At 43.8% G+C, this 13,693-nt stretch overlaps 1 protein-coding gene across 6 annotated transcripts in view; it reads left to right on the forward strand.

The window, feature by feature from the left end:
• Positions 1-775: 775 nt before the first annotated feature.
• PTGR2 (prostaglandin reductase 2) overlaps positions 776-13,693 on the forward strand; it is a 34,316-nt gene continuing 21,398 nt past the window's right edge. Inside the window, exons 1-4 of one of the 6 annotated variants that reach the window (XM_030930890.1) lie at positions 776-908; positions 7,888-7,971; positions 9,962-10,080; positions 12,720-13,626. In XM_030930890.1, coding sequence (XP_030786750.1) covers positions 7,935-7,971; positions 9,962-10,080; positions 12,720-12,755 — 192 coding nt within the window. In that variant the 5' untranslated portion in view covers positions 776-908; positions 7,888-7,934 and the 3' untranslated portion in view covers positions 12,756-13,626. Of the gene's footprint in view, positions 1,084-7,887; positions 7,972-9,961; positions 10,081-12,719; positions 13,627-13,693 lie in introns of those variants that run through there. The other 5 variants (XM_010382611.2, XM_010382614.2, XM_030930889.1 and 2 more) reach the window with 5 other exon arrangements.

Below are 13,693 nucleotides of genomic sequence, written 5' to 3' on the forward strand. Positions count from 1 at the left end.
AAGCAAAAATATTCAGACATAAAGCTACCAGGAGCTCCAACCTGTTTGATCACTATTCCCTTGCTCACCAACCTTGTCATCTTTCAGCTACTCCATGCGTGACTTGTGCTGAGCTATTAGCTCTCACGTGAATATAAGCAATTCTTATACCTGCCTAATTCACATGATCTTTCTTAGGGTCTGAAGTCCCTGAGGATCCGAAGCTGTCCTAGGTATACACTTTGCTCAACACAGTCCACCACAAAAGGAGACAACTAACAATGAATGAAATTGAGAAATCAGCCCACACTGGGTAATCGTGGAGGAATTTGATATTCTTTGTGAAATAAAAGAGGCACAAAGGGGCCCTGGATCAGGGTCCGGAGACAGGCGTTTTATCTCAGCATTGCCCCTAACCAGCTGAAAGGTAGGTGATCCCATCACATCAGCTCTCCGAGACTCAGTTTCCCCGTCTATAAAACAAGGAGTAGGCTTGACGGTCCCTCTCTCCCTATGATTTCCCAATCGAGGTTCAGGGAGAAATCCACAAAACAAATACAGCTTCTTCAAGGACTGCTAAATGTGAACTCGCTGGTCAAGGTTGCAAGATTTGCTTTTTGGGTCAAGGAAGTGGGGGTGGCCACAGGGAACCAATCTCGGTTAAGTTATTAACGCACTTTATCCAGACTAGTAACTCTCCCCTGACGTGCCGCATTTCCCCTGCTTCTCCCGGAAACGTGGGGCGTCCAGGAATCTTCCCTAAGCTTCCAAACCCCGCCCCTGGGAGGAGAGGGGGCGCGGAGCCGGGCCTAGCCGCGCGCCTGCGTACTGCGGTCGGAGGCCCGAGGCCTGGGGGCGAGCTGGAGTCGTGAAGTACAGACTCTTTCAGGCAAATCACGCGAGATTTCGTTTACCCGGGCTCCACCAAGGTCAGTGACGCGCGAGCGGCCGCTGCGACTGTGCCTCCCGAAGCTGCTTCGGGCCTCAGCGGTGAGGGAGGAGACTCAACCAGGGTGACTTCCAGGCGTCCTCCCGGAGCTACCGGGGATACTGGCGTTATTGCCCAGAACACTGAGATAGGGAATGCTCGAGAAGGAGAAGCAGGTTTTGGGGTGTTTTTTTGAATTCTTGTGGGAAAGCAACCTGAGGTTTTGACGTAATTGTGTTTGAGGTGCCTCTGGAACTTTCATTTAACACAGATTAGTTGAGCACCTACTATGTGCCGGGCTTAGGGGATTGGACTCACATTTGTGTGTGTGTGTGTGTGTGTGTGTGTGTGTGTGTGTGTGTGTGTGACGGAGTCTCGCTCTGTCGCCCAGGTTGGAGTGCAGTGGTTTGATCCCGGCTCACTGCAGACTCCGTCTCCCGGGTTCAAGCGATTCTCCTGCTTCAGCCTCCCGAGTAGCTGGGATTACAGGTGCGTGCCACCACGCCCGGATAATTTCTTGTTGGTTTTGGTAGAGACGAGGTTTCACCGTGTTGGCCAGGATGGTCTTGATCTCCTGACCTCGTGATCTGCCCGCCTCGGCCTCCCAAAGTGCTGGGATTACAGGCGTGAGCCACTGCGCCGGGCCTGGACTCACATCATTGAACAAAGCAGACGAGTCCTTATCCTCTTAGCGCTGACGATCTGGGCAATTAGTTTGAAATTCTGGGCTAGAGACGCAAATTATTATCAACTTCCATATAAAGTGGTTGGTAGCAAGAGCCATAGGGCTCAGTGAGGTCACTGAGAAAGGGAAGAGCCAGATAGGAATCTCCACATGCGAGACTTCGGGAGGGGAAGGAGGAGACCAGAAAACCGGAAGGGGAGGAGAAGACTGGCAGAGAGATCCAGAGAGACATGTGGTTTGTTTGTTGAGACAAAGTCTCACTCCTTCCCAGGCTGGAGTGTCCTGGTTGGATCTCGGCTCACTGCAACTTCAATCTCCAGCCTCAGCCTACGGTGTAGCTGGGACTACAGGCGCCCACCACCACGCCTTACTAATTTTTGTATTTTAGTAGAGTGGGGTTTTGCCATGGTGGCCAGACTGGTCTCAAATTCCTGGCCTCAAGTGATCCTCCCACCTCAGCCTCCCAAAGTGCTGGAATTACAGGTGTGAGCCACGGCGTTGGGCCCGGAAAGACATGTTTTATAACAAGGTGTGGTCAACAGAGTTGCTAGTGGTAGAATAATTGCACGAAATAAGGGTATTAAAAGGTATTAGGAAGCTAATGTGATTGAAATAGTAGGTGCCGCGTTGGAGTATGGGTTCTAGCGTTATTACAAGTTTTGCGACCTTGGGCGAATTATTCAATCTTTCTGTGCCTCTTTTTTCTCTCTCTCTCTTTTTTTTTTTTTGAGACGGAGTTTTGCTCTTGTCACTCAGGCTGGAGTGCAATGGCATGATCTCGGCTCACTGCAACTTCCACCTCCCGGTTTCAAGTGATTCTCCAGCCTCAGCCTCCAGAGTAGCTGGGATTACAGGTGCCCGCCACCACGCTGGGCTAATTTTTGTATTTTTAGTAGAGGTGGGTTTTCGCCATGTTGTCCAAGCTGGTCTCTAACTCCTGACCTCGGGTGGTCCGCCCACCTCAGCCTCCCAAAGTGCTGGGATTACAGGCTTGAACCACCATACCCGGCCCCTTTTCTCATCTATAAAATTGAGAGGATGATATTACCAACCTCACAGTTTTTTGGGGATGCGGGTGGGGGAGGTGGGTTAAACAGGCTAATGAATGAGTCTTTGCTCAGTTCCTGGTGTTTAGGAATATTAAGGAAACAGGTTGACAGAAGGGACTTTTTCCAAGTTCCCACCTGGTTAGAACCAGGACAAGTACTCTGTTCTTCCTAGTTAAATGACCTTTCTCTTTTCCAGGCTGCAAGGTAAACACTCAACACACTCTTTATCATCACGTCAGAGCAAATTCATCTGTTATTATTTTGGAATATTAGCACCAAGTAGGAATAGCATCCCAGGCAAATAGGATTTGCTGTTTTTTTCCCCTACTTGGGATGAATTTAACAATATACCCTTCTTTCAGATCTTGGAACTTGGTGTGTCTTATTTTAGCTGTTAATTTTATGACTAAATCCAGTTATCTATATTTTATTTTTATTTATTTATTTTTTTGAGACGAAGTTTTGCTCTTGTCCCCCAGGCTTGAGTGTAATGACTCAGTTTTGGCTCACTGCAACCTCCACCTCCCAGGTTCAAGCTATTCTCCTGCCTCAGACTCCCGAGTAGCTGGGATTACAGGCGCCCACCACCACGCCCGGTTAATTTTTGTATTTTTAGTAGGGCGGAGTTTCACCATGTTAGCCAGGCTGGTCTTAAACTCCTAACCTCAAGTGATCCACCTGCCTCAGCCTCCCAAAGTGCTAGGATTACAGGTGTGAGCCACCATGCCCAGCCAAGTTATCTATATTGTAAATGTGTGTTTTTTTGGTACTGTGGAGGGATATCATACAATTATCCTGTATTAATTGTAGTATTTGACACTTGAAAAGTTTCTAATTTAATAGAGAGTGAGAGAACTTTAATAGTATATTTTTCATGCTGATAAGCAGTGTTTGGACAAATCTATAATATACATATTAATATTTTAAAGAAAACATACCATTGACAGTAATTAGAGAAGAGGGCAAATATGACATTTCATTTGGAAAGACTACTTTGAAAATTCAGCCATTATCGTTCTATTACTACTTAAGGACTCTTAGACCCACTTAATTTGGAAAACTTTGGCTTTTTAATCCTTATGTAATTGACACATATGAAGATTCTGTAGAAAGTTTTCTTTTTAAGACACGTGTAGCCCTATGTGACATTATGGACCTCTTGGTGTGATGAATGGATGTGGCACCACCCTTAAAGATTCTTGCCTGAAAAATTGAACCTGAAGTAATCAAGCCTCTGGATGTAACTAGCAGTCATAGATAAGGGAAGGAGATAGAAGAGACATTTCCTTCTTTCTTTAAAAGCTAGTCATTTACCTTGTGATGGTAAATGACACCATGAGGAAGCAGTCAAGGAACATTCTACAGACAAAGTAATGAAACAAATCAAGGGCATGAAATAGGGAAGGGAGACTCAAACCGTAGTACGTGGACCTTGAATTCTGATTTTAATGAACCAAATGTAAAAAGACATCCTTGAAACATCAGGAGATTTGAATATGCACTAGGCATTAGATGATGATAAGGAATTACTTGTACTATTACTTCTATTAGGTGTAATAATGGCATAGTGTTTATGTTTAAATCTGTGATGGCTGGGTTTTGCTTCAAGGGGAAGTTGGAAAATGTAATCTTTTAGCTGGGCAACATAGTGTCCAGTAGGAGAGGATAGTCACTGAGGGCAACTAGCTGTTCTGTCACAACCAGTGAGATTATACAATCATTTGCCACATAATGATGGTTAAGACAATGACAGACGATGAGCCTCCCATAACATTATAATGGAACTGAAAAATTCCTCTTGCCTGGTGATGTCATAGTCATCAGAACATTTTAGTGCAATTACTTTATTTATTTATTTGTTTGTTTGTTTGTTTATACATACAGGGTCTCACTCTGTCACCCAGACTGGAGTGCAGTGGCGCAGTCTCAGCTCACCGCAACCTCCACCTCCTGAGTTCAAGCGATTCTCCTGCCTCAGCCTCTCGAGTAGCTGGGATTACAGAAGTGCACCACCATGCCCGACTGATTTTTGTATGTTTTGTAGAGACAGGGTTTCACCATGTTGGCCAGGCTGGTTGTGAACTCCTGACCTCAAATGATCCACCTGCCTCAGCCTCCCAAAGTGCTGGGATTACAGGCATGAGCCACCACGCCTGGAGTATTACTTTATTTTTTAAGAGATTTAGTGGGGCCAGGCGCGATGGCTTATGCCTATAATTCCAGCACTTTGGGAGGCCGAGGCGGGTGGATCACGAGGTCAAGAGTTCGAGACCAGCCTGACCAACATGGTGAAACCCTGTCTCTACTAAAAATACAAAAATTAGCCAGGAGTGGTGGCATGCCCCTGTAATCCCAGCTACTCGGGAGGCTGAGGCAGGAGAATTGCTTGAACCTGGGAGGCAGAGGTTGCAGTGAGCTGAGATTGCGTCACTGCACTCCAGCCCATGCTACAGAGCAAGACTCCGTTTCAAAAAAAAAAGAAAAGAAATGTAGTGTAGTCTAAGTGTATAGTGTTAATAAAGTCTAAGTAGCCTACAGTAACGTCCTAGGCTTTCACATTCCCTTACCACTCACTCACTGACTCATCCAGAGCAACTTCTAATCTGGTAGGCTCCATTCATGGTAAGGTGCCCTATATAGGTATACCATTAAAACATTTTTTTTTGTTTTTCTTTTGGGGACGGAGTCCCACTCTGTCACCCAGGCTGGAGTGCAGTAGCGTGATCTTGGCTCACTGCAATCTCTGCCTCCAGGGTACAAGCGATTCTCCTGCCTCAGCCTCCCAAGTAGCTGGGACTACAGGCATGCGCCACCTACCCACCGGCTAATTTTTTTGGTATTTTTGGTAGACACAGGGTTTCATCATGTTAGCCAGGCTGGTCTCGAACTCCTGACCTCAGGTGAACTGCCCACCTTGGCCTCCCAAAGTGCTGGGATTACAAGGGTGAGCCACCGTGCCCCGCCCATTTTAAAATCTTTTACCTCATATTTTTACTGTACTTTTTCTATGTTTAGATACACAAATACTTACCATTGTGTTCCAGTTGTCTGCAGCATTCAGTACAGCAATATGCCATATAGGTTTGTACCCTGAAGTTATAGGCTAAACCATGTAGCCTCGGTGTCTAGTGTCATCTGTACCATGTAGGTTTGTGTAAGTACACTTTGATGTTCACACAATGATGAAATCACCTAATGTCACATTTCTCGACATGTATCCCAGTAGTCAAGCTGTACAAAGCACTCACAACAGTGCTTGGCACATAGTAACACTAAGGGCTTGATTTTCTAATTTTCACTGGTGGATAAAGTAAGCAAAGTGATTTTCAACAAGTCAGATAGTGCTAGTACTGGAACTTCTTTTGCTTGCTTCATTAGCTCAAATTGTAAATCCAGAATAAACTGGCCAGATGTAGTGGCTCACGCCTGTAATCCCAGCACTTTGGGAGGCTGAGATGGGAGGATCACTTGAGCCCAGGAATTCGAGACCAGCCTGAGCAACATAGTGAGACCTCATCTCAAAAAACAAAACAAAACAGAATAAACTGGTCCTTATTGGCCATATCGTGATATGGAATTTCCTATAAGGTAAGGATTTTTAAATTCCTTCGATATGTTACTTTTATTGTTAGCTAAACTATAAAGGAATTTCCGTTTTTTGTTTTTTTAAATTCACCACTGATAAGAAGGCAAAGGAATTTCTATTTTGATAAACAAATAGAAGAGCTTTTGGAAATTTGGTTACGTGGCTGGGCTTGGTGGCTCACGCCTATAATCCCAGCACTTTGTGAGGCTGAGGCAGGCAGATCACTTGAGGTCAGGAGTTCAAGACCAGCCTAGCCAACATGGTGAAACCGCGTCTCTACTAAAAATACAAACAAAATATTAGTAAGGCATTGTGGTGCACGCCTGTAATCCCAGCTACTTGGGAGGCTGAGGCAGGAGAATCGCTTGAACTGAGGAAGCAGAGGTTGCAGTGAGCTGAGATCCTGAGATCACGCCACGGCACTCCAGCCTGGGTGACAGAGTGAGACTCCATCCCCGACTCCAAAAAAAAAAAAATTTTGATTACATATCAGTTAAGCAGTTAGTGTTTTGTTTTGTTTTGTTTTTCTTTTTTTTGAGATGGAGTCTCGCTCTGTTGCCCAGACTGGAGTGCAGTGGCGCGATCTCAGCTCACTGCAAGCTCCACCTCCCAGGTTCACGCCATTCTCCTGCCTCAGCCTCCCGAGTAGCTGGGACTACAGGCGCCTGCCATCATGCCCGGCTAATTTTTTTGTATTTTTAGTAGAGATAGGGTTTCGCCGTGTTAGGCAGGATGGTCTCGAACTCCTGACCTCGTGATCTACTCGCCTCGGCCTCCCAAAGTGCTGGGATTATAGGCATGAGCCACCGTGCCTGGCTGCAATGTTTTTATTTTGCCACTAGATTAACTACTAACTCTGGAGGAATATATCATGTTGTTTGTTTTATGTTTTTTTCTTGTCTTTATTTAAAAACAAGTCAGGTGCCGTACTGAGAAGGGGGAAAGAGTAGAACAAAGGTTCTGACCTGTTACTGACTGTGAATAATCAGTTGAGATAACTCACTACCTTTGGACTAGCCTTGTGTTGTTTTCTTTTAATCGAGCCATAGGAGGCTTATTCATGATGGTGTGCTTGAAGATGAATGAGCTTGAATTACCTGAGACCAAAAACATTTTGCCCCACTTGGGCCGGGTGCGGCGGCTCACGCCTGTAATCCCAGGCAGGCAGATGGTGAGGTCAGGACATCGAGACCATCCTGGCTAACACGGTGAAATCCCCTCTCTGCTAAAAATACAAAAAAATTAGCTGGGCATGGTGGTGGGTGCCTGTAGTCCCAGCTACTCAGGAGGCTGAGGCAGGAGAATGGCGTGAACTTGGGAGGCAGAGCTTGCAGTGAGCAGAGATTATACCACTGCATTCCAGCCTGGGTGACAGAGTGAGATTCTATCTTCAAAATAAATAAATAAATAAACAAACAAATATTTTGCCCCACTTAATCTTCAGTGAACTTGTTCCTATTAGTTAAAAATTCTAACTAGATTTAGTCTTTCTTCGTGTATTTGCTTTAGGAGGCAAACTGACAGGAGAGTTTATCTTTTTGGATCCTAAATGTGATTTTTCTCCCTCTTCTTTGGGAAACACAAATGGACTTCTTTTTTATTTTTAAATTGTTGAATACTTAAAATCTTATTTGTGATTTAAAAATTTTTCTATTTATAGGAGTATTTTATACAGAAATCTTGTGAAACCACTGCCCAACCAGAGCGATGATTGTTCAGAGAGTGGTACTGAATTCTCGACCTGGTATGTATTCGTGATGAATGAACAGCTGTGATCTTTGATAATTACTAATGCAAATGAAGGAATAAAAACTAATGTGATGTTCATGTGGTAAATTAAGGTAGTAAGATATTAACACTAGTAGAGATATTAGAAGAAACTCTTTAAATGATGTAATAGTTTTCAAGTGTTAGCTTATCAAGGCCATTTTTAAACAGTGTACTAGTTTTTTTTTTTTTGAGACGGAGTCTCGCTCTGCTGCCCAGGCTGGAGTGCAGTGGCTGGATCTCAGCTCACTGCAAGCTCTGCCTTCAGGGTTCGCTCCATTCTCCTGCCTCAGCCTCCCGAGTAGCTGGGACTACAGGCACCTGCCGCGTCGCCCGGCTAGTTTTTTGTATTTTTTAGTAGAGACGGGGGTTTCACTGTGTTAGCCAGGATGGTCTCGATCTCCTGACCTCGTGATCCGCCCGTCTCGGCCTCCCAAAGTGCTGGGATTACAGGCTTGAGCCACCGCGCCCGGCACAGTGTACTAGTTTTTTAAGTGGTAACTTATCCAGGCATTTGTTGATGAAATAAAATATTTTGGAATCATAACATCTGAAAGATTACATTACAAATATATGTGGCTTTTCTTTCTTTAGAGTATGTTATTATTGGTCTTAAAATTTGCTTTTCTTTTTTATGTGAAATGTACTAACTTATATCAGTGCTGACATGTAAACTGCATCATAAAAACAGGTATGGAAAGAACCTAAGAGATTTGGGTCACTGCTGCCCACTTGGGGAAGTCACTTAACTTTTCTGAACTCAATTTTAGTAAATTGAGCAGTTAGATTAAGATCTTTATGTACTATTCCCACCTTATAAATGTAATAATTCTATGAAGAGTAAATATGCATTAAACATATCTGAAGATGAGTACCTTCTACTGGTAACCTTTCCTTCTTACAGATTTTTCTCATACCTCAAATTTTCTAATTTCCTACTTCCTATTTTTTCAGACTTTATTATTATTTTATATTCATTTAAGTTTCTATAATGATGATCTTTTCTTACAAATTTTTCTCATGCCTCTAATTTTTAAATTTTCTAATTTCCTAATTTTTCAGACTTTATTATTATTACTTTTGTATTCATTTGAGTTTCTATTTGCTTCTTAAAATGAGGAAGGAAAGTTTAGCCGCACTCCATCCTGGGTGACAGAGTTAGACCCTGTCTCTAAAAAAAAAAAAAAGAAATACATACTGAGTCATTTCTATAGTTACAGAAGAATTACAAAACAATATAGATTTACTTGTGCCGGTTTTTTGTTTTTTTTTTTTTTTTTTTTTTTTTTGGAGACAGAGTCTCGCTCTGTCATCCAGGCTGGAGTGCAGTGGCACGATTTTGGCTCACTGCAACTTCCACCTCCCGGGTTCAAGCGATTCCTCTGCCTCAGCCTCTGGAGTAGCTGGTACTACAGGTGTGCACCACCATGCCCGGATAATTTTTGTACTTTTGGTAGAGTCAGGGTTTCACCATGTTGACCAGGCTGGTCTCAAACTCCTGACCTCGTGATCCACCTGTTTCAGCCTCTCAAAGTGCTGGGATTACAGGTGTGAGCCACCGCACCTGACCCCTTGTGCCTGTTTTAAAAGGAAGTGCTCTGAATCATAAAGTGACCCTTTAATAAGTATATCCCACCACTTTGGGAGGCCAAGGTGGGCAGATCAAGAGGTCAGGAATTCGAGACCAGCCTGGTCAGCATGGTGAAACCCCATCTCTACCAAAAATACAAAAAAGTAGCCAGGCATGGTGGTGCGCGCCTGTAATCCCAGCTACTCGGGAGGCTGAGTCAGGAGAATCACTTGAATCCAGGAGGTAGAGGTTGCAGTAAGCCGAGATCGTGCCACTGCATTCCAGCCTGGGTGATAGAGCAAGACTCTGTCTCAAATAATGATAATAATAATAATAATAATAATAATATATAGTAAAGTGGCTTTTTTTTAGTTTATATTTTTGCCTAATATTTTAGGAAAAAATGGTAATCCAGTGACAGAGAATTTCCGAATGGAAGAAATCTATTTAACAGATAATATTAATGAAGGACAAGTGCAAGTCAGAACTCTTTATCTTTCTGTGGATCCTTACATGGTAAGAATCAGGATGTTGTAACTTGGTGAAAAATAACTTTATTCTTCCTGTTGTTGTATCTGAATTTTATTGTGCAGTCCCTTATAGATTGGTAAATATTTGAGCAGTTATATATTGATACTTTTTAATTATAGATTGCCTTTGTTTTTTTTTTTTGTTTGTTTGCTTGTTTTTTTTTGGAGACGGAGTCTTGCTCTGTCGCCCAGGCTGGAGTGCAGTGGCCGGATCTCAGCTCACTGCAAGCTCCGCCTCCCGGGTTTACGCCATTCTCCTGCCTCTCAGCCTCCGGAGTAGCTGGGACTACAGGCGCCCGCCACCTCGCCCAGCTAGTTTTTGTATTTTTTTGGTAGAGACGGGGTTTCACCCTGTTCGCCAGGATGGTCTCGATCTCCTGACCTCGTGATCCGCCCGTCTCAGCCTCCCAAAGTGCTGGGATTACAGGCTTGAGCCACCGCGCCCGGCCCGCCTTTGTTTTTATTCACTAGTGTAATTAAGGAATGTTGTAGAGGGGACAGATAATAGTAGCACATGTATGTGATTCAGGTGCTTTCAAATGTTCAGATTACTTCCTAGGAGTAAATAAAGCTTGAAGATAGTAAAATAGGATTGCAAATTCGGTAAATAAAGCTTGAAGATGGTAAAATGAGATTGCAAATTCTTTCAGATCCACTTTATAAGAGAGGCTATGTATGAGATCTTTATTTATTTCTAGTTGACCTCCTTTTCTTTACTTTTTCTTGTTTTTAAGAGATGAGGTCAGGCCAGGCGCAGTGGCTCAAGCCTGTAATCCCAGCACTTTGGAAGGCCGAGATGGGCGGATCACGAGGTCAGGAGATCGAGACCATCCTGGCTAACACGGTGAAACCCCGTCTCTACTAAAAAATACAAAAAACTAGCCGGGCGAGGTGGCGGGCGCCTGTAGTCCCAGCTACCCGGGAGGCTGAGGCAGGAGAATGGCGTGAACCCGGGAGGCGGAGCTTGCAGTGAGCTGAGATCTGGCCACAGCACTCCAGCCTGGGTGACAGAGCGAGACTCCATCTCAAAAAAAAAAAAAAAAAAAGAGATGAGGCCTAGCTATGTTGCCCAGGCTGGTCTCAGTTTTGCTGGGCTCAGGCAATCCTCCATCCTTGGCCTCCTTGAAGTGCTGGGATTACAGGCGTGAGCCACTGTGCTCAGCCCTGTACTTGATCTCTTTTTGAAAGGAACAGACTCACTTATGCTACTTCTAGATAAAGAAGATTTATTGAAAACGTATATATTGCCGAAGACTGCAGATAAGAAGCCATTAGGCACAGGGACTTTGGCTCTATGAGCTGGCATCTTGCTTTACTTCTCCCAGAGGTCATACAGTCTCTTCTTTACTTCTAACTTTTTCCTATGGCCATGAGAAGCACAGCTCTATATGTCAGTTTACCCCCTGCTATTAAGAGTCTCGGCTGGGCATGGTGGCTCTTGCCTGTAATCCTAGCACTTTGGGAGGCCAGGGCAGGATTGCTTGAGCCCAGGAGTTGAAGACCAGCCTGGACAAGAGAGTGAGACCCCATCTCTACAAAAAATTAAAAATTTAGACAGGTGCGGTGGCCTGTGCCTGTAGTCCTAGCTACTTGAGAGGCTGATGTGGGCGGATTGCTTGAGCCTGGGAGGTTAAGGCTGCATTGAGCCATGATTGTGCCACTGCCCTTCTGTTCAGGTGATGGAGCAAGACCCTGTCTCAAAAAAAAAGTCTCAGTGCGTGGAATCAGATTGTTGTAGTAGGGAAATTGGCCCCATGTGTCTGTTTTGTTTAACTGTTTCATAGGTTGCTGAACAACTGTATGAGTTTCATGTTGCTGTTTTAACATAGTACTATAAACTTAGTGGCTTTTTTTTTTTGGGGGGGACAGAGTCTCACTCTGTTGCTGAGGTTGGAGTGCAGTGGCACGATCTCGGCTCACTGCACCCTCTGCCTCCTGGGTTCAAGTGATTCTCCTGCCTCAGCCTCCCGAGTAGCTGGGATTGCAGGAGTGCACCACCATGCCCAGCTAATTTTTTGTATTTTTAGTAGAGACGGGGGTCTCACCAGATTGGCCAGCCTGGTGTCACACTGTTCTTTTTTTTGTTATTTAGGGGCTGATTATCTTTTTCATTATTGAAGACATTTTTAAAAAATGAGCAACTTTATTATTTTTATTAACATTCTTTTTTTGTTTTGTTTTGTTTTGTTTTGTTTTTGAGACGGAGTCTTGCTGTGTCGCCCGGGCTGGAGTGCAGTGGCATGATCTCGGCTCACCGCAAGCTCTGCCTCCTGGGTTCACGCCATTCTCCTGCCTCAGCCTCCCGAGTAGCTGGGACTACAGGCATCCGCCACCATGCCCGGCTAATTTTTTGTATTTTTAGTAGAGATGGGGTTTCACTGTCTTAACCAGGATGGTCTCAATCTCTGACCTTGTGATCTGCCCGCCTTGGCCTCCCAAAGTGCTGGGATTACAGGCGTGAGCCACGGTGCCCGGCCTATTTTTATTAACATCTAAGTAGGTGAAATAGAAGTGTATAAAGTAGGAAGTGAAAAAATGCCCATACAAAGGATTGCTTATTGATCTGCTGTCTAGGTAACAGCAATGTACCAATGTTAATGTCCTGGTTTTGATATTACACTGCAGCTATTTAAGATGTCACTACTGGGGGAAGCTGAGTGAAGGACTGTGTACTTCATTTTATTAATTTTTAACTTTTTTGAAATGAGATCTCTATTGCTGAGGGTGACTGCGGTGGTGTGAATACAGCTCACTGCAGCCTCGATCTCCTAGGCTCAAGCAGTCCTCCCATCTCAGCCTCCCAACTAGCAGAGACAACAGGTATGCACCACCACGCCTGGCTAATTTTTTTGTTTTTTTGTAGAGATGGGGTCTTGCCATGTTGCCCAGGTTGGTTTTGAACTCCTGGACTCAAGCAATACTCTTATCCTGGCCTCCAAAGTGCTGGGATTTCAGGTGTGAGCCACTACATCTGTCTCCATATACTTAAAAAATTTAAGTTTTATTATATTCACACACTATACAATTTACTCATTTAAAGAGTACAATTAAATTGTTTTTAGTATATTCATGGAATTCTGCAACTGTCATTACAATCAGTTTTACAACATTTTCATCATCCCAAGAAGAAACCCTGAACTTACGGTATAATTAGCAATCATTCCCCGTTTCCCCTGCTCACCCTGCCCTCAGCTGTATACAACCACTAACCTACTTTTTGTTCCTATAGATTTGCCTATTCTGGCCATTTCATATAAATAAAAACATAACAATATGTTATTCTTTTTTGTTACTGTTAAGAGACAGAGTCTTGCACTGTCACCCAGGCTGGAGTGCAGTGGGGTAATCATAGCTCACTGCTGCCTTGACCTTCTGGGCTCAAGCAGTCCTCTCACCTCAGCTGAGAGCTCCTGAGTAGCTGAGACCATAGGTGTGTGCCACCATGCCCGGCTAATTAAATTTTTTTAAAAAAATTTAAAATTATTTATTTATGAATCATTGCAAAGAATAAACATTTATTTATTTATTTATTTATTTAGAGATGAGGTCTGTTTTTTCTTTTGTCATTTATACTCTTATACTTTCAGGCTCTTTTTTTT

This window comes from Rhinopithecus roxellana, chromosome 5 (assembly GCF_007565055.1).
Source record: "Rhinopithecus roxellana isolate Shanxi Qingling chromosome 5, ASM756505v1, whole genome shotgun sequence".
Classification (NCBI taxonomy): Eukaryota; Metazoa; Chordata; class Mammalia; order Primates; family Cercopithecidae; genus Rhinopithecus; species Rhinopithecus roxellana.